The 19,427-nt window shown below is 37.4% G+C and overlaps 3 protein-coding genes across 3 annotated transcripts; all 3 read right to left on the reverse strand.

The window, feature by feature from the left end:
• Positions 1-1,540: 1,540 nt before the first annotated feature.
• LOC137723179 (F-box protein At3g07870-like) lies at positions 1,541-2,788 on the reverse strand. The gene has a single exon (XM_068462352.1). The coding sequence runs from the start codon at positions 2,786-2,788 to the stop codon at positions 1,541-1,543; it is 1,248 nt and encodes a 415-aa protein (XP_068318453.1).
• A 2,153-nt stretch (positions 2,789-4,941) lies between these two features.
• LOC137723367 (probable acyl-activating enzyme 16, chloroplastic) lies at positions 4,942-14,150 on the reverse strand. The gene is made up of 19 exons (XM_068462549.1): positions 13,689-14,150; positions 12,982-13,179; positions 12,631-12,745; positions 12,435-12,522; positions 11,869-12,074; positions 11,282-11,400; positions 10,440-10,589; positions 10,039-10,106; positions 9,616-9,721; positions 8,635-8,793; positions 8,220-8,273; positions 8,059-8,139; positions 7,618-7,755; positions 6,452-6,611; positions 5,954-6,033; positions 5,671-5,816; positions 5,378-5,435; positions 5,206-5,294; positions 4,942-5,076 (listed from the first exon to the last, which is right to left on the reverse strand). Exons 1-19 carry the CDS (start codon positions 13,905-13,907, stop codon positions 5,070-5,072), a joined length of 2,241 nt encoding a protein of 746 aa, XP_068318650.1. The 5' UTR covers positions 13,908-14,150; the 3' UTR covers positions 4,942-5,069.
• A 2,706-nt stretch (positions 14,151-16,856) lies between these two features.
• On the reverse strand, positions 16,857-19,392 carry LOC137723741 (probable glucan endo-1,3-beta-glucosidase A6). Its single transcript, XM_068462932.1, has 3 exons — positions 18,149-19,392; positions 17,413-17,730; positions 16,857-17,158 (listed from the first exon to the last, which is right to left on the reverse strand). Exons 1-3 carry the CDS (start codon positions 19,194-19,196, stop codon positions 17,121-17,123), a joined length of 1,404 nt encoding a protein of 467 aa, XP_068319033.1. The 5' UTR covers positions 19,197-19,392; the 3' UTR covers positions 16,857-17,120.
• Positions 19,393-19,427: the final 35 nt, after the last annotated feature.

Consider the following 19,427-nt stretch of genomic DNA (forward strand, 5'->3'; position numbering starts at 1 on the left):
CCTCGTTGTTCTTTGTCCTTCATTCATCATCCTTGTTCACATCAAGTAACAATGGTGAACACATGAAAAACCACGAGCAAGAACAACGGCCAAGTCTCGCAATCTGGGATTGTCATGAATTCTCCACGGTCAAGGAACGTGGATCCAAAGTTTTCGTTGATCACCACCCTTCGCAGCCTTTAGCCGAGGCTTGGAGCCACTTTCGCAGCGAATTGGGATTGACGTGGCTACGTGAAGGCCCCAAATTGCCGTCAAGAATCTCCACGACGCAAAAACAGCAGCATCCGCAACAGCCCCGACAACAAAAACAACGGCGACAACAACTACCATCGGAGCATCCCTACCTCATTCAGCCGATTCCTGTCAAACAGCCCACCGCCAGTTCAGCCGCCTCCTGCTGAGAAGCAACCATCAGCTCGGCCACCATCTACAGAGAAACAATAAACACCCCCCCCCCTCCCCCTCCTCCCCCAATAGACGGTCCATGTTGAATCAATTTCGCGGCCACAGCCCAGTGATTCAAAAACCCTAACTCTCATGTGCCTAGGCCCATCATTGCAGCCTCTAACGACTCTACTGCATTGTATCACGTCATTGCTAGCAGACGTGCGACAGAGCATACCACTAGGGGTTCTAGCCATCTGGAAGCTCTTTCTTTGCAGACCTTACCACGACGCTCACTCAGCGGACGAGGATGCCCAATCGAACTCCTCCACGGTTGTAATAATCCACAAAAATAAAGGAAAAAGAAAGGTTCAAATATGGATGGCATGGCGTAGAAAAGGGTAATGTTAGGGAAACTAAGTTTGGAGACTAAATTTACAAATTAAATAATGTGTCACTAATAGAAATGAGTACGTTAATCAACATTTAAGTAATAACTCAATTATCAACATGTCATTCAGTTTCCAAAATTTTGTCTATAAATTTAGCCTTCTTAACATTACTCCGCAGAAAAATCAGTTTTTGAATTTAGTCTTCTTAGTATTACTCCGCAGAAAAAGCTGCTTTTGAATCTTTAAAACCTTTATCACGTAACAAAATGGTGTTAAAAAATTAACACGTACATAAGAAAATTGCAATCTAAATTCTAACAGACTAATCAACTAAGGAGTTATTTCCTCACAATGAAAGACTACATGAGACGAACAAACCTCAAAGGCTCATTTGTCACTGTGAGAGCATATAAAGAAGGGAAAAGTAATGTCAATATATATGCAATATTGGTTGAAATTTGTATAAGCCAAACTCAGTTAAAGACTTACCGTTAAAAATTAAAAAATATATTTCCTTTAATTCCCATTGTCTCAGTGACCAAACAAACGAGAAGTGTCTGGTAGCTGAGCGAACTGCGACTCTGAGGATTATGATCGGAATATGAAATAGAAACATGGTAAAAAGAAAGAAGACGATGCATCTCAGAAGAAAATCAAACCTCTACTAGCAAGAGGATACACATCTATCAGCTACTAAAATACGAAATCTCGTAATGAAACTCTAAACCCTACTAAAAAGCTTGGAATATGCAGAAAGGGCCTGCTCATTCTGATTCCTTGTCACTTTCCTGCTTGACCTGATTCCTGTTTAGTAAAGATGGCCAAAGCGGTGCGAAGTTGGGAATATGGAGAAATCCTTCTGAAAGATTTGAAGGAAAACCATCATTGTCAACTCTTACAACCCTCTTAGGAGTGTAAGCCCACAATTGATTCTCATACGTAAACAAGATCTTCCCTTCCTTTGTGAATTTCAATATCTTAGTAACACAAAACTTAGAAGAGTATGTGAACTCATGCTCTTTAGTCCAAGACTCCTTCATCACCCAAATCTCAATCATATTAGATGTTGATCTAAGAATTAGGAAGAGACAACCATTGAGGACTCCGAGCTTGAGCGGAGCAACTGTCAGATGCAAACGGCAAGGCGGTAGTGGTAACTGTTGGAAGCACTCTCTTTCGACGTCAAATGCACATAGAAAGGGAGCACCTGCACTTAGAGAAACAGGGATGCCATATGCAGATAGAAAAGGACGGTCCCTGTTACGACTTTGAGCAATCCAATAAAGAAATCCATTGAGATAAACCCCACAATTTCCATGGAAACTGTAGATGGATTCTCCAGTTTTTCTCCAAATCCCAGAGCCAACTTTCAAAACCATTACATCACAAGACCCTTCAAACGGACGCATAATCCGGACTACTTTATAGAGGTTGCTAACGGGACTAAACCCAAACCCTAAACAATCTCTCTTTGCAGGTTCGGCAGGTGTTGGAAGAGTTAAAGACTCACCGGTGACAGGATTAGACAAGTAAAAACAATGGACCTCTTTCATCGAAGGGTACATGAGAGATTCGCGGTAGCAGAGGAAGCCGTTGCACGAACCCACAACGGAATATTCACGTACATTAGCTTTGACATTTGGGTAGATGATTTTACTGAAGCGCTTGAGCACGACCTGGTTTCGGTTTGAAGCCCTGTCGAAGTCGACCAGAAACTGGCCTTTCGATTTGGGGTGATTCAGTTGGTTGAACAAAAGGCAATCCGGCGTTCGTGAAAATAGGTCTTCTGTGAACTGAGGGTCCGATAGCAAACAACGCCAGGACTTGCATGTACGGTTGCACTCGACGAGCGTTTTGATTGGGAGTTTGCAGAAGATCTGCACTGTTACATCGTCTGGTAACTGAAGGATGTAGGGTTTATGATCGTGCTCTTCTTCTTCATTAACTTCTAGTTTCAGGGATCCGTCGCTGCTGCTTGGTGGGTGCCTGCAGCACGCTTTAAGTTTCTTCATCGTCGAGAGAGAGGGAGGGAGAAGTGTTTATCAGTATGACCTCCCCACTTAGGGTTGTTGTGTCGTTGGGTTGCGGAGACGGTAGATTGTTATGGAGCGAGGAGAGGAAGAAGAAAGTATGGAGAAAATTGTTGTTTTCTCAGTGGTTCAGGCCATATATGTATTAGAATGGATTTAAAACTACAAACGAAAAAGAGTCCTATTTTGCTACGGATAAGGATTCTCTGCTTATTTTTAGCTCCACCAGTTATCATGGAGAGATTATTTAGCATACTTGGAACACAAAATGATACAATATATGTCATCATATAAGTGTAGGGACACTTGAAAAATAAAATTTTCATCCACTTATATAATAACATCTAGTGTTCCATCTCGTTAAAATTTTCTCTTAACCGTGATGTATCACTACTCCTAATCCTTATAAAATTGGGCCACGTCACACGTGTCTACTAATCATATGTTATCTAGGCATTTAATAAATATTTATGAAAATAAAAGCAATTAAATTAGGTTTTTTTATATTTATTTTATATTTTTTATTACGATTTGGTAGTATTCCTCTTTATTTGTAAGTGAGAGATCATCCGAGGAGAAACCCATTTCGAAACTAGAAATGCAACTCTAACACTATTGACTCTCATGAGGCAAAGCACTAAGAAGCTGCTCATCTCAAGGCCTCCTGAAAGGTCTAGGATTATCTCCCCTCTTTGGAACCCTCTCATTTCTTCTTCTCCTATTTGAACGGACACGGTTAAGCAACGTCAACATTTTATATAGAAAGAGAAAGACAAAATAAAGAATGTGAAAAGAAGGGAGAGAAAGGGATGAAAACAGGAGAGGAGGGAATCCTAATCCCTCCTGAAAATCCTTTCTCTGAGAAAAGCCGTCTTGCTCTCCCACTCTGTTTTCCAAGTGGGTTGGATTACATCGAGTAGCTTCTAGGAAAAAATTGAGGCTTGTCTTTTTTTATATACACGAATGCTCCATTAACATGGTTCAATACATAGTGCATGCAACGACCCAAATTTATTGTCACCATTTTTTGACAACACCCCACATATTCAAGCACCAAAATTTCCCAAAAATTAAGCAAGTTTTTTAATCAACTTGAACAAAACCCGGATGAAATTGTTGGAAAATTTTCAGAAACGGATGATTAGAATAACCCAAAAGCCAAAGTGGTGAGAGAAATAAGAATTAGGGCATATAAGTCGTTTCATATTAGAGCATACAAGGCATTTGATATTTAAATTTTATGTGAAGTGTATTCATCAATATGGGTGGTACCAATTAAACAACCCTTAAATTAAGGTTTACTAGTTGAATTCCCCTAAAACTGTCTCCACTTATCAAGTTATCATTTGAAACTGATTTAGTCTCATTCTGTCATCTGAAACTGCCAATTCCAATTTCAATTCTTTTGGTTTCACTTCACCTAATGTTAAATTCAAAGGTATTTTAGACATTTCACTTTTAAAACACCTTTTGGCTTTTGCTTTGTCTCCATCCTGTGCTTGGGTTTAGTCGACTAATCATCTTGACAAAACAAATTAGGGTTCATGAAAGAAAAGAAAGGAATTTAATGATTTATTGGATTTGAATTTTACTTTTTCAACGGGATGAGGTGAAGTGAGACAAAATGAGTTGAAAATGGGTTTCAGTGGGTAAAATAAAACAAAACCAATTTTAAAAGGTAAATTGAGACTTAGTGGGAGTTTCATATACAATCCAACTAATAAGCCTTAAATTAAAGAAACACACTACATAGTTGTAATTTTCCGAGTACATGCACAGTGGGAGCTTCTACAACGAGTAAGTTTTGTGCGAGTCTGGTTCAGTTTAGCACAGTACGTAATTACCGATTAAAGTGATAATCTCCAGGGTTTTTATGATGATTGTTTTTTTTAACTCTCATCCCCTTCAATATTAGACTTTTAAATAGTGTGTTTAACAAAATATGGAGGTGCCAATAAAATAAAATAAAACCGTGCTAGTTCGAACCCCTCTAATTTCCCTTCTCATAATAACTAATTATCGATTACTAAAAGAAAAAAAGATTATGAATTATACAAATGTATCACAGTAGATCTTATAACGACAAATTTACATAAACCAAAATCGAAAAAAAATTATTAAGTAGAGTAGAATCTGACAAACTTGAAGATTTAGGCTTGCATTCAAATCAATAATTTCATATTATGACATTATATTTCCAGTGTAACGTAGAAGGCTGTGTTGGCAGGTCAAGATACGCTTCTTTCGGATACAACATGCAAATCTACAAACTTTATAATGTTGTGATTCAAGAGATAGCAAGGAACTTAACTTTCATTGCTAGGCCTTGCAATTCTTATTTCCTATAAAAATACATGCACTTTAAACTGCTTCGGTGAATTTCGGGATAAGATGTTTACTTGTACAGGTTATGTATTTGATCCTTGTACTGAGCTACGACTCGGTCCCTTCGAATTTTCATAGTTGGAGTCATTAGTCCACTATCAATCTGCACAACAGAAGGTATTACTAACCAGACAATTACCAGTCACGTCTGCAACTTGAATGAAGACGCGGGCAAAGATACTTTACCGTGAAGGGTTCATCCACAATCAAAATCGGTCCAATTTGAAACGAACACCCTGTAGTCCTGCATGAAATAGATAGGAAACTATAAGAAAAAGAAAACATTAGATTGTAATGGCCTCTGATGTTGTCCTCATAGGCTGTATTCCTTATATGTTTCTTGAAGTTTTTAACGGTAATGGCCTCTGTTCTTGAAGTTTTTTACGATGATATTATGACAATTTCTTTCATGAGTTTTTATTTCGGTGGTAACTAATTCATATCCGCTGTGTAAAAGATACTTTAAAAAGAAATCTTACCATATTCTTAAATCTTCATATACCAAGTTTTTCATTTTATCCATACTGAGCTCAGAGGCATTAACATCTACAATGGACAATTTTTTGGCTACAAGTAAAACCTCTTCTTTGTTTGGAACAATTATTGCCCCAAGTCGTCGTTGATCCTACATACAGAAATGCCATACGACACACAAAATCAGTACATGTCGTCTTAAATGTAGCAGAATATAGATAACTATAGTTCTGGAAAGTCCAATGCAGAAAAAGAAAAAAGAACAAAAGAAAGCTGCTGAAACTTGACCTGGCCGACCACTACAATTTGTTGAATTAGACTACTTCTCATGGCAGCTTCCTCAAGCTCCACTGGTTCAACATTTTCACCTGATTTTTCAAGCAAGCAAAAATTAAAGAAGAAAAGACGGCAAGTAGGGTATTAAGAGGAGAAAAAAGGGGAAAAGGAGATGAGAAGAAATTTATTACAAAGTTATAAAATCGGAATCCACTACATTACCTTTCTTTTATGATAAAGAGACTTTTTTAACAACAAATTAGCATAAAGATACTCGTCAAATTCTCTAGATTTCAGACAAAGAAGAAAAATGGCGGGTAATTCTAAGAGAGGGGGGGGGGGGGGGGGGCGGTGTGAGAGGGAGGATGGGGAAGCGGAAATGGACCTGGTCGGCCTCTGAGGGTGTCCCCATAGGCCTATGGCCTAAACGGTCTGCTACTATTCCTTTCACTTCTTAGCAAGAAGATACATGGCGGTGTAGTAGAAGAAAATTAAAATATGTTTGTATACCTGTTGAAAGGACTATTGTATCCTTTGCACGTCCTTCCAGGACAATAACACCTCCACAACGACGACTTCGCCCTGTTGAGTGGTGAGGAGCAATCCAACCAATATCTCCAGTACTCAGCCAACCATCCTCATCTAGTACTTGCTTTGTAGCTGCTGGATTCTAGTTCAAAATGTGAAAACAAAAAGGTCAATTGACATCTTACGCAAGGAAAAAATAATATGAATTCTGATTATTTTGGGTGAAAGCAGCAGCAAAATGGCACCAATCTCCAAGATACATTGGCAAGAACACTTTCCACGCACTTGAACACATTAACTAGTGGGCACCTCAACATTTTCACCATTTCAACAGAGTAAAACCATTAAATACTATCTTATGGACTTGGATAAGTAGTACAAAGAAGCAACGTGTCTACAAGAGTAAATATGTTCAGAAAGTCTGCAAGTATATGGGGGAAAATTAAGGCTAGTGTGGAACATAAATTAATATTGGCCTCACATTATAATAACTTAAGCTTTTCTTCTTAAAAGCGTCTGGGACAGTGGTAAACCAACAATTTAATCATGATACGGAATCTTGTGTTAAATCCTGTATGAAACACTGTGCTAACCCTGCTTGGACTTGAGATATATCTTGATGGGGTATATTCGGTTTAATGACAGTGGTGTACACATACACTCATATAAATGTAAATATATACGGAATGTATGCCTGCAAATATTTGGTGCACAACAGACACCTACCATGTGATAATACTAACCAGTTCAGTACCTCATATTGTAAAAGAGTTGCAGTTTAAAACATTTAACGGGTGGCTCCGTAGCTAGAAGTTTTGAACCTCTTTTCTGTGAGGATAAAGATGCTAAGAAGACGAGTCCTGGTTATAAGGATCACGAATAATGCCTAGTTTACATCTACTGAAGATTTCCACGGTTCTAAACTACACTTGTGTAATCTATTTATAATGGAGTCTCGAGAAGAATGGGGAAAACGAGTTTTAATAACCCTTTTTTCTTCACCAATATTACAGTACCCCAAGTTTTATGTTATTAGTCATACCAACTTTTATCAGATTTTACTATTTAAACCCACAAAATTTTAGCATTATCTTATCAGCGACTGAAAAATTAAAAAGCTCATTCTGATCCACAAAAGTTAATGTTACCTTATAGTATCCCTTCATCACTTGTGGGCCCCGAACGTTTACAATGCCACTTGAACCTGGTGGGAGAACTTCACCAGTTTCCAAATCTACAACTTTGAACTCAGTATGTCGAATTGGAGGCCCAACTGAACCAAGAACCTTCAAAAATTTACATCTGTGACGTTATCATACAATGTACCACATATGAAACTCACAGCCTTGAATAAAAACATATAAAAACCTTGGGCCTTTTATCACATACAAACACTTTACGTTATCGTCATAATTCCTTGAACCTTTTCTTACATATAACTTTGAACTTTTCCCTAACAAAGCAACAATAATTTTTTCAAAATATTACCTGTTTATTTTATTTTCTGCTATCACATGCACTGTCATAGGTGCCATTAACCAACAAGTACGTATCGTTTATTTATATGTAAATTAGATTGTTGTTCTTACATTATTGTTTGGCCGGCGAGCAGCAATAACTGGAGAAGTCTCGGTTAAACCATATCCATTTTGCACTTTCACACCAATTGCCTGCAAGCGCACATCGCTAGAATGAGAGTTGATTGCCCAAAACTTCTCTTTGGCCAGTAATATGTGTGTAAGAGTCTAACCTCAAAAAATTTATCAACGTGTAACGGCAAGCTACCTCCTCCGCTAATACCAGCCTGCAGGAAGCCAAGGAAAGATTTCCTTAGTTCACTTCATTCCAGTTAAAAGCATCCATGAGATATACTTAGAAGACCCAAAAAAATGACGAGACAATCTAAATCTTCTCACACACACAGACTTTTGCAAATGAGAGAGAAATGTAGAAAATAAGTAGTTACAAGAACTCTAAAAGTTTCCTGACTAAAACACTGATCCTTCAGATATTTTAACCAACATATTCAGTTGGCTTGTGAATGATGATCTACAAACCAAACCACACAATCCACGAAAGAAAACCACAAAATACCCACTTTTCACACTGTCAAATTCTAATAAAAAGAAGCTGTGACTACAATAAATGACTTGAAAAAACATGACCTTCGATATTCCGATAGCAGAATGAATTTTACTATAGACAAGCTTCTTTCCCAACATATGCAAAGGCCATAATATCGCAGCAACAACTCTTGCCCATAGCCAATCATACAGTGAAGCAAGATAAGATGCTTGCTTCTGGTTCCTCGTCAAATATGTTCCCTACAAACAAAATTCAAATCAATCGATCCAATAAGTTTGGGTGGGAAACGAGTTGTTAACTATTAACACATTAGACATAATAAGATCAATAACTGAATGCGAAATCAGTTGTTAATCAGTTTGGCACAAGAAAGGCAATTAAAACAAGATGCAACTAAAAAAAAATTTACCAGAAGATTCAAATGCATTCAGTCAAAAAAACTTTCTTTTTTATGGGACGGTAAACAAGATTATGAACAAATAGTTTAAATATAAAAGAGTTACTAACTGTTGTGATCACTATTCTATTTAGACCCTTCTAGGGTTATCATTAATGTATTAGAGCCTCAGTTCTACAACATCCTCCAAAAGGGTTATCTCCAGCTGAGATTTGAATTCCTAGGCTGTATTTAAACTACTCTAAATCTCAACGCATAGCTGATGTGAGACCCAAATGATCAAATTGCCGTTGAAAAATTTTCTATTGATATTCCTGTCACTACTATAAAGGGCGGGGCGTAAGTTCCCTATCAACAGGGTCTGTTATCCTTTATATGTTCTGTTTTGACAGCAAAAAGTGTTGAGGACGGTTGCTGTGTTTGAGACACGTGATGCCTAACTTGTTAATATAGTGAGGCACGTCATTGAACTTAAGTCATTTATGAAGACGTGATGTCTATATTGTGGATGCACATGTACTCATTCAGCTACCGGGCCCATGGTGCGTTAAAGTAGGCAGAAGCACAAATTCAGTTTTTGTTTAGGCCTTTTGTTTCATCAGTATATTATGGCCTGTGCAAATAGAAAATAGCATAAACAAGACAAAGTACTCAGTGGTTGAACCTCGTAAATCCTCTTAAACTCCATGTATGCCAAACTGATCCTTATGAATGTAAGTGCAATAAACTTACGAGCAGTAGAGCTCGTAGAGATCTGTTTCTGAATCCCACTGCATGATGAAAATATGAAAACTTCTTTAGAACCCTAAATGAACAATAATGACTAACAGATAACCCTAAATGTTGAAACATATTTCTGTAAACGAATACAAAAAGAAGAAGAAAAAAAAGGTGAAAATTCAACTAGTTGATGCATTGTACAACCAATTTTACAATTTTACAAACAAAACAAAGCGAACAAGGTGAAAAAAAAATCGACACATGTTCAAACAACCAAAAAAGGGAAACTCATAAGACAGTTGTCTACTCTGTCATTAATTAAAACCATACCTCTGCAGTAGCATACTTTCCAAGAAAAAGGACATACCTGTAAAGTGTCTCATACACTAAAGGAACTGAAATTATGAAATTTGGTTGATACTGTAGCAAATCCTCCTATAAACCAATAATCATATCAATTAGAACACCACAAAAGCAAGAAAAGGTATCGAATAACTGGATGTGAAATAAATTTGTCATTTTCTGTCACAAACAATATTCTTGTAAATTGTCGAATCACCGGAGAAGGTTAAGGTAAAGTTATTCCTTTGAGAAAAAAAAATGGTTGGGGCAATGTGCAAGCCACATGCATGACTTCCCTATCATGTACTTTCTCGAGAGAACATTGTCCAGCTCTAGAAATAAATTTCTTCAGACTATAATATGCTGGAAAGTTGGAAACGGAGCAACTTAACATCCATGAAAATAAACAGTTCAAAACAGTAATACCTTCAAGTTCCTGACAGTTGTGTATACTTGCTCGATTCCATACGTCAATGTGAAATACTCACAAGCTCGTTCATAGGCATGCCAAGGTGGAAGCATGCTGAGAAATCTGTCCCCAGCTTCAGCAGGCACAACATCCCATAGGTTTTTTATCTGGGAAAAAAGCACATAGAAAATAGCCTCAAGTTAAAAATTATAGACATCTATTGGCTCCAATTATAACAAAAAGAAACAGGGGAATGTCATCCAAAATGCAAAGGAAGAACTAAACTACCTCTAACAATCATTTATGATTCAAATTAAACATAAAAGGAAGGCACCCAAAATCCATCTTTGCAACAGCCTAGAAGTCTCCAGAGACAAAGGCGTTATTAGTACATCTTGTCATACATCATAAGTTGGACAGCCTCCAGGCCGTGATATAAGTTCCATATCACTCACAAAGTTTGCAAATTATACGTACCCATTTTATTAGAGTTTGGGTCTGTATATTTTATTTTAATGTCAGATTCTTCATATGATGTAGGGCTCATCACGTATTCGAATTTCTAGAGTTCTAGAGAAGACAAGATGAGTTGAAAACGAGCTAAATCTATGTACTTAGTAGCTTTTCCAACTTCTTCGGTAGTACACCATATATTGCACATATTATCAAATATGACCTTTTTCTTATTCTTTAAATGGCTTTTGCAGTACTTTTGATATAACAGGGAGATGCATGTTTTTGTCAGTGCAGTTTTACCTATCAAACAGAAAAGGTTAAATGACAATAAATTAATCCAGTGAAGTTACAGTCTAGATACTAGTGCTTTGTCGATCATACCAAGAGTATTCAACATACAAACCTGATGCAACAGATTTCGATGAGTTAGCATGACACCTTTCGGGTTCCCAGTTGTTCCGCTTGTATATACTAGTGTAGCTACATCATCTGAGTTGATAGTTTCATACGTATACTTTCCCCCTGAAATTAAGCCACATGGGTGTTGCATTCATTACCCAAAGAGAGGAATATTATATTGCTAAGGAAGTGCATAGAAACAGAAATTATAAGCAGTGCAATTTCCATGTTAAACAAATACTATCAAAGAGCATATGTATTCCCAAAGTACGATGATGCAGGGCAGTAGTGATAAGCTGCCATCCAGCCGCTACATTGATTGAAAACCAGAATAGAAGACAAATCCCAGAAACAAACAACAGAAATAGAGAAATAAAATCGAACTGTGAACAACTATGATTGAGTTCAACGGCAAGACACCCAAGAGAAACTCTATAATCTGGTTACTGGCATGAAATTAGTAATAGACTGAATACGAGGTCTCCTAATAGACTATTTAAACTAAGGTTACTGCAGCCCTAGCATCCTAGATCTTTGGTACTATCTTAAAGCAAAAAAGAAACTGTTAGCAAAGACAGAGGGATGACATACGGGCATCATTAAAGTTGAGCATACTCTTACGACTCTCTCGACCCAGATCCAGAATCTCCTTGTAGTTAAAAACAGGAGTCTCCTCTTCACTGGCCAGGCTTGACTTCTCCCCCCAAAGCAGAATTACAAATTTCATGACAACCTTGGAAGAGAATGCTTCTGCGATCCGATTGAACAATTCAGGACTGTCCACAGCAAGTGCGACACTGTAGTAGTGATGAAACTTAAGATTATTTTATGGAGTCATCAAGGAAAAAAGAGAAGGAAACATGTGTTAAAAATGCTTAAGATTATTTGAAAGAACAAATTTGCACTCATTAAGGCTCAAAAAGAGACCGACTGTGAAATCATGTTACTATAAAAAGTTGCAACTGCACAACTATGAGAAGAGTATCAAATAGAAAACGATGAGACAAACCATGTTGAGCGTCAAGATTGAAAATGAATTTTACGGGTGAATATAATGTAAAATATGCATCTAATAATTCATATATTGATATAACAAAGGTGGTGGAAATTGACTTGAATAAGCAGAACAGGCAAGTAAGAAAGCGCTTTGTACACACCTTTCAGAGTGATCATATATTTGTAACAACTCTTCCACTGAAGACCTTGAACCTCTTACCACATTGATAGCTCCAGTAGCCATTATACCTAAACCAACATAAAACATGAGGATAATTAAAATCCATAAATCATACATAGAGAAGAATACAAAATTTATTTAATCGCACATTTGGTAGGCCAAAAACGGAACTGTACCCTGATCTGCTACAAGCCAACGACATGAATTATCGGCAAAAAGTGCAATTTTGTCTTCAGGCTTTACTCCAACAACTCTTAGGCCTTCAGAGAAATCCAAAATTTCCTCTTCCAGCTGCAATTTCAAAATTGGAATAAAAACAAAAGTTATAAACATAGTACTATCATTTCTTCGTATTAACATCGGAAGAAGAAATGATAAAATCAGTATCGATTTTCCTGAACCACGCGATATAGAGGCAATTGGATATAGAGACAATTGGATGAAGCACGCGAAAGAAGATAAAGGAACAAACAGTGAAGGTAAAACAAATATGTACGGGAGAATTAGAATCGGAAAAGAAAATTAACCTGTTTATAAGTCATACTTGAAGGCGGGTCATGGTATGGATCTGTCAATGCTACACGATCACCATATCTCTCGGCTGAAGATCTCCAAATGTCAGGAACTGCTTGCCACTCATCAGATACAGAAGCACCATTCCTGTTTAGGAATGCACTTTCTAGAAATGGTGAATACCTTCTTATCAGCAGTTCCTCTGTCTGTAACTGAATATTTCAGATACAAATATATGTCAGTATTCAGTACCCTCTAGCTGTGTTTCAATCCAAATACTCGGGATCGTTAGACCACATTGCAAGGTGAATTACCTACCGGTGTCTGATTCCCTATTTAAAACATGACATTAGGAATAGTGGTAAGAATGTCACAGAAACGGCGGTGCAACAAAACCAAAACAATTCAAATTACTAACTAACGAGCACATAACATGATTGCCTACTCAGTTTGTAACGCATCCAGCGTCAGAAGTACATTCAACAATAACCGAAACTAATATACTAAACCCGATTTCATGTCTAGGAATCTCAACACAGCTCCTATCTCAGAATACTATCAAATGCAGTCACAATCTCACTAGCACTAACAGAATTATAAAAGTAGTAACAAAATGAACAAAAACATAATAAAAAAAAGCGGAAATGATACAAATTCAACATAAACCAACCAAAATTTAAAAAATTCATGAAATTCTCAGAAAAGGGTGTTCAAGAATCACCTTTGATTCGCAAAACACTCGAAACTCGCGATTCGGAAGAAACCCACCTCGCCTTCCATGCCATGTTCGAAGAAAAACACTTCTGCTTCTGAAACTGTAGCTAGAAAACAGGAATTGAAGGGCACCCCCACAATCAGAAGAGCTTGCCAACAAGAAGTTGGGCCTCAAGGAAAAGGTGGCGCCAATTTGATTTGCAGAAGCAGCAGATGAAGAAAGCATAGCTGATATCTCTGTGTGTTTTGTAATCGTGCGCCTCTGACTTTCTGCAGATTTTATGCGTAATATACTGAGAGTGTGAAGGAGAGATGTCACAGCGACAAGAACAACGATACGAGCTTCATAGTGTTCGTCAGAGTGTGGAAATTGAGATCTTTAGTCGACCAAAGTATTAAAAAAGTCGGACGATTAGATGGGATCTTTGAAGTGTTCGCCACTTTACAACACAACTGGTTTTGATAGTGAGATCATCAATTGCCATACTTTATCAAAACACGTTAGATGTTCGTTTTGTCTTGTACCTTTATCTACGTTTTGTCTTGTACCTTTAGAGCAACTCCAGCCCGCTTGGAGTTGACTGGCACCAAGTGAAGAAAATGGCCCGGCTTGCCTAAAATGAGCTCCAGCCCGCACAATTGACTGGCACCCAGCCCGTGCCAGTCAACAGCCCAGCCCAAAATGGACAGACCCAGGAGCCGGGCTTTCTTCTTGGCGCGTGCATAACACGTGGGTGCCCAGGCGAGTAGCCGACAGGCTTTGCAGGCGCTGGGGCCCGCGTGCAGGTCAACTTGCAGTCATCCGGGTACGGGCTACGTGGCCCTCCTCAGAGCCTTTGGATTTCCAACGGCTAGTTTTTGTAGGCCGTTGGATTTCCAACGGTAAAAAAAATTTTAATTTAAAATTTAAATTGGACCATCCGATCACAGATCAACGGTCCACGTTTATTTCACCAAAAAAAAAAAAAAAAGGCCCAACGGTCAGAAATTTGACCGTTGGCTACGTGGCATCGTGTTGGCTGTTGGATTTGATTATTTTTCAAATCCAACGGTCCAGATTAATTACAACATTAAAATTTATTAAAAATTAATTAAAAAATGTCAAATTTTTTTTAAAAAATACAGAAAATAGTACGTTCGGATAATGACACGTGGCGTGACGAGATTGGTTAAAAATCTTATCGAAATCTTGCCTAAATTATTGTAAACAGGAAGTGACACGTGGGTTGTCGGGATTGGTTGAAAATCTTAGCGGAAATCTATTCAAAAAATAGTACGTTCGGATAATGACACGTGGCGTGACGAGATTGGTTAAAAATCATATCCGAAATTAAAACTATTTTTTTTATTATTTTATAAAAAAATGATTTAATATTTTAAATGGACTGGGTGCCAGCGCATTTTGTAGGGGTGGAGATCGTTTGTGCCAGCGCATTTTTAGACTAGGTGCCATCACATTTTGTTTGGGGTGGAGATGCTTTGGCCTATTACTGTTCATTGGGTCTATTACTGTTCAATTAAGTGGATAAATGGGCTGGGTGCTGGCGCAAAGTGGATAGGGATGGAGTTGCTCTTATATACCAAGTCCAAACCAGCAAACATTTTATTTTTAAAAAAAAAGAGTAAATTGTAACAATGATCTTTCAACTTTAATCAAATTGGAGCTGTGGTCCCTTAACTCATCAAAACGTATAACTAGGATCCTTTTCGTCAACTTCATTAAAATTTTACCAAAATGAGTTATGTTGAAATGACCATTGCTACAATTGGGTTAAAATTGATGGATCATTTCTTTAATTAGGTTAAAGTTGATGAACCATATCTCCAATTAGATTAAAGTTGAGGGACTATTAATAATAGATTTTTAGTTGATAAACTATATCTGCACGTTTTGATGAGTTGATGGATCAATGCTAATGAATTTTTAGTTGAACGACCATTGCTCTAATTAAATTAAAGTTGAGAAACCATTTTTACAATTTACTAAAAAAAGTAACACAACTTTCACGTCTTGTCGCTTAAGTGCTAGGCAGGTGATTGATGCCTCAATTAATTCTTAAACATTTGAAAATTAAAAAAAAAAAAAAAGACGACTAGACCCTAGCTTAGTCCACTTAAACATTGGCTAAGTCGCACGCAACTCTCATTTAGATAGAAAATAAATTTTATTTTATATTTTTTTTTTCAAGAAATTGTAATAGATTTGTTAAATATTTAGATGAACATTTCCCATATTTTTCAATATTTTCTAATACTTTATAATCTTCATGTCATTCTATTTGCAATTTATTTATTTTAATACAATTATGTATTTTTATTTAAGTATAAGTAGACATTTATTTATACGTTATATAAATTAAAAAACTATCTAGTCTCTCGCCTAGACGCCTGGGCACTAGGCCTTTGCCAACCACCTGACCAGCGAATGTTGATTTTTTTTTTTTGGACAATTGATAATACACTAAGAGGGTGGGAGAGTGGGCTAAATCTTACAATAGGTTAGTAATAATGTGGTTCAAATTCATCATTGACGAGAATTGAACCCAAGACTTTTCACTTACCAACGAAGAGAAACACAACCAAATCATAATACTAAGTGACATTATGCTATTAGGTACATGGTTTTATTACTCATTGATTGATTGATGTTGTTACCGTCATTGTGGCCACTGGCCCTCAATTAATTTCCGTTTGTCATTATATAGTTGCTGTGTTTGTCAATTATGTGGTTGTCCGTAATATGCGGCTGGTGCCAATATATGTGATATGTAAGGGTGGTTCTATTCACATACTTATTTTACTTTGTATACATTCGTTTGAATTTTTTGTCATATGATGAAATGAATTGAAGAAGATTAATAGATAAAAACTAATAAGAATACGTGAGAAGTAAAAAAAAATGTGTGAATAACATTACTTTTATCTAATTAGTTACGATCATTTCTATGTAAATTTTATATCTATATATAGACATTCTAGTGAGAAGAAATGACACCTTTTTTATTTCTCCCCTCAACCTTTCTCTTGTTTCTCTCTATTCTCTCTTATTATCTCTTTCTTTATATTTTATTTCCAACACGACTGGTATTAACGTTGGAAATGAAAATTGGTTCTACTGATCTACCCTCAGCATAGTGTACTTGTATGGCCTCGGCTGTCAAAAGAGGCATAGTGTCATCATAGAGACCAAAAGTAGAGTGTTTGACACTTGCGGGGCTGGGACACTTCCCATCAGCATTGAACACAAACGGATAATTGAAGAGTTGCATTGAACAAAAGCAACATTTTCTCAGTTACATATAAATTAATAACAAGCAAATTAACGTTCATCTGTTACAGTTATGCTTTCAAATCTAACAATTGAGACACCATCTCTTGCAATATTGTTTTAGCCTGACCAGCTGCTTTTATTTTTAAGAGCAGCATTTTATGATAATCTTCAAAAAATCACACTAGGGAACTTGCAAGATCCATGACCTGCAAGAAGAATACTAGTTAATCAATCTTAATTCCCATGAAAATAGCGTGAGAAAAAGTTTAATTAAGAAGATGTTGGTTGGAAATTTTATTTGAATCCGAATCAAATAGTCACAAATGTAGAGTAATATATTAAATTAGAATAAATTCATGATTCGATTCCCGTCAGAGTAAACAAAAAATAAAAAACAAAAATCTCTCGTATTAATTAGCATTCCCTTCGGAGAAGAGCAAAAAAAAAAAAAAAAACTTACTTGGGTCCAGAGATGTTTGCTCAGCCAGCCCATTGAAATGGCAAGTAGCTCCCTGGCTCCTAAACTTGGCCCAGTACGAGCTGAAAGCATAGCTCGCATGCCAGGTCAACGAAACCGGTTCATAACACTCCTTTCCTGGTGAAAGAGCATCACACGTCCCACTGGCATTCCCTGCAATGCACGCATTGTTTACAGCCGACCCCAGTTCTTCGTCATTCACACTCACACCCTTCGCCACCACGCACCACACCGCGCCCTTGTATGGCCTGTTGTTTTGCTCCTCCGGCAAGGGCTCGTAGTCCTCCAACGGCCGCTTCCCTACAATATATATACATATATAATCAAGTCGTTAAAGAAAAATATCAAAAAGTTTGAAAATGTAGAAAGAACACAGTTCTTTGTACCTTATCAGCTAAACAATCTAAAAAGTCTATTCCACCTTTACTAGAGAAAGGGTATACACTAGTCATGCGATTGAAAGTTTCATTTAAGAAAGTATGTAAAATAGAACCAAAAAAAAGAAAGTATGTCAAACTTTTGAGTAAAATGTAAAAATGGAAAACCATTTATGCCCACACTTTTTCATTTTGCACGTCATTGTTTATTTCTTTCTCTTCATTCTCGTTTGATTTATTTAATCTAAATGCAAGAAATAAACAAGAGTGTGGGTGTATAGAAATCACTTCTTTAAAACATATATAAAAATTGGTTTACTAGAGGAATTTGAGGACCATGCCTGTCAAGTCAACGTCATAAATGGGAGTTCCATCAGCATGCAACAAACCCCAGTGCCTCTCCGTCCCTGGTCCTGTCTTTTGATTTTCATCAAACAATGAAAATATGAATGTAGGTATGACAACACCAGGCCTAGCTGGTGTTCCAAGAGGTGGTTTTGCAACCATTCTGTGTATCAAATTGCGGTTATATGTGGCGGCATTGTGTATATTAGCACCGGGTTGTTCAATGTCCCCAGAACTAGGCCAGCCGGTTTCCGTGATCAGGAGCCGGATGTTGGGGTACCCAAGCTTGGTCATGGCAAAGATCAATGAGTCAAGCATTTGGTCTAGTAGGTTAGTGTAGACCAACCCAGTTCCCGGGTCAGTGTACTCCATGGTACTGTTTCCTCTAAATAATGCAAAGTCTAGGCTAATGTTGCCAGGGTTTGAAGACCATGGGAAAAAAGGGTACACATCAATAAAGAAAAAGGACTTGGTCCGGTTCAAGAATCTCAGCATCGGAGCCATGACCGTATCAGATATATCAGCCCGAAACGTGGCTTTTGATGGTGGAAATGTTGATTGCAACGCATCCATGGCCAATGGGGTACCTACTTTGATGTTTGTGATGTTTTGTGATTTGAGGGAGGACTTAATTTTACTCATGGCAGGGACTAGATCGTACCACATTTGGCGATCTTGGTCCGAGGAGTTGTAACTAAGGACTTCATTGCCTATGAGGAGGTACCGGATCATGGTTTCGGGGTAATAGGGGAGGACATTGTTTCGGACCCATTCATCGGCTTTGGTTTGATCTGATGCAATGGTTGAGATTTCATTGTTTGGGACCATAATTGAGACTTGGAGATTCGTTCCAGATAAGAGTTTTAGGATTTCCGGGTCTGCGTCATAGAGTTTCACACGCCCTGCGTTCATGGCCTTGAGGAGCTCGATAGACCGATTTGCAGACGGCAAATTGTCGCCTAGCCGCCCATAGTTTATGCCAATTTTGCTTGAGATCTCTCCAACTGTATTCAAATACAGAAGAAAAAAAATGTAGTGAAACATGAAATTTAGGGTTATTAACTTATTACTATATAGCAAGGTGATGATCTAATTACGTGCATGGTTTCGTATACTTACATGAAAGACCAAGGAGAGGGAAGAGAAATAAAAGGAAAGGTGCCATTTCAGCAGTTGATGTTACGATCAATGCAATTGCAGGGATATGTGCTGTTTTGCAGCATGATCTCTCTTATATATATCTTGGAGAATGGAGTTAAGAATATTGGATAGTTT

This window comes from Pyrus communis, chromosome 17 (assembly GCF_963583255.1).
Source record: "Pyrus communis chromosome 17, drPyrComm1.1, whole genome shotgun sequence".
Taxonomy (NCBI): domain Eukaryota; kingdom Viridiplantae; phylum Streptophyta; class Magnoliopsida; order Rosales; family Rosaceae; genus Pyrus; species Pyrus communis.

Bases quoted from the DNA above. Each gene is read 5' to 3' on its own strand.
- LOC137723367 (XM_068462549.1), bottom strand. From the start codon at position 13,907: ATGCTTTCTTCATCTGCTGCTTCTGCAAATCAAATTGGCGCCACCTTT. The intron at 12,075-12,434 runs GTGTGTACAAAG...TCACTACTACAG, and splicing joins ATATATGATCACTCTGAAAG to TGTCGCACTTGCTGTGGACA. The intron at 5,295-5,377 runs GTAAAGTATCTT...TCTGTTGTGCAG, and splicing joins TTGTGGATGAACCCTTCACG to ATTGATAGTGGACTAATGAC.
- LOC137723741 (XM_068462932.1), bottom strand. From the start codon at position 19,196: ATGTTTCACTACATTTTTTTTCTTCTGTATTTGAATACAGTTGGAGAG. The intron at 17,731-18,148 runs GCATGGTCCTCA...TATATATTGTAG, and splicing joins TTATGACGTTGACTTGACAG to GGAAGCGGCCGTTGGAGGAC. The intron at 17,159-17,412 runs GTAAGTTTTTTT...TTCTTCTTGCAG, and splicing joins GCAAACATCTCTGGACCCAA to GTCATGGATCTTGCAAGTTC.
- LOC137723179 (XM_068462352.1), bottom strand. From the start codon at position 2,788: ATGAAGAAACTTAAAGCGTGCTGCAGGCACCCACCAAGCAGCAGCGAC.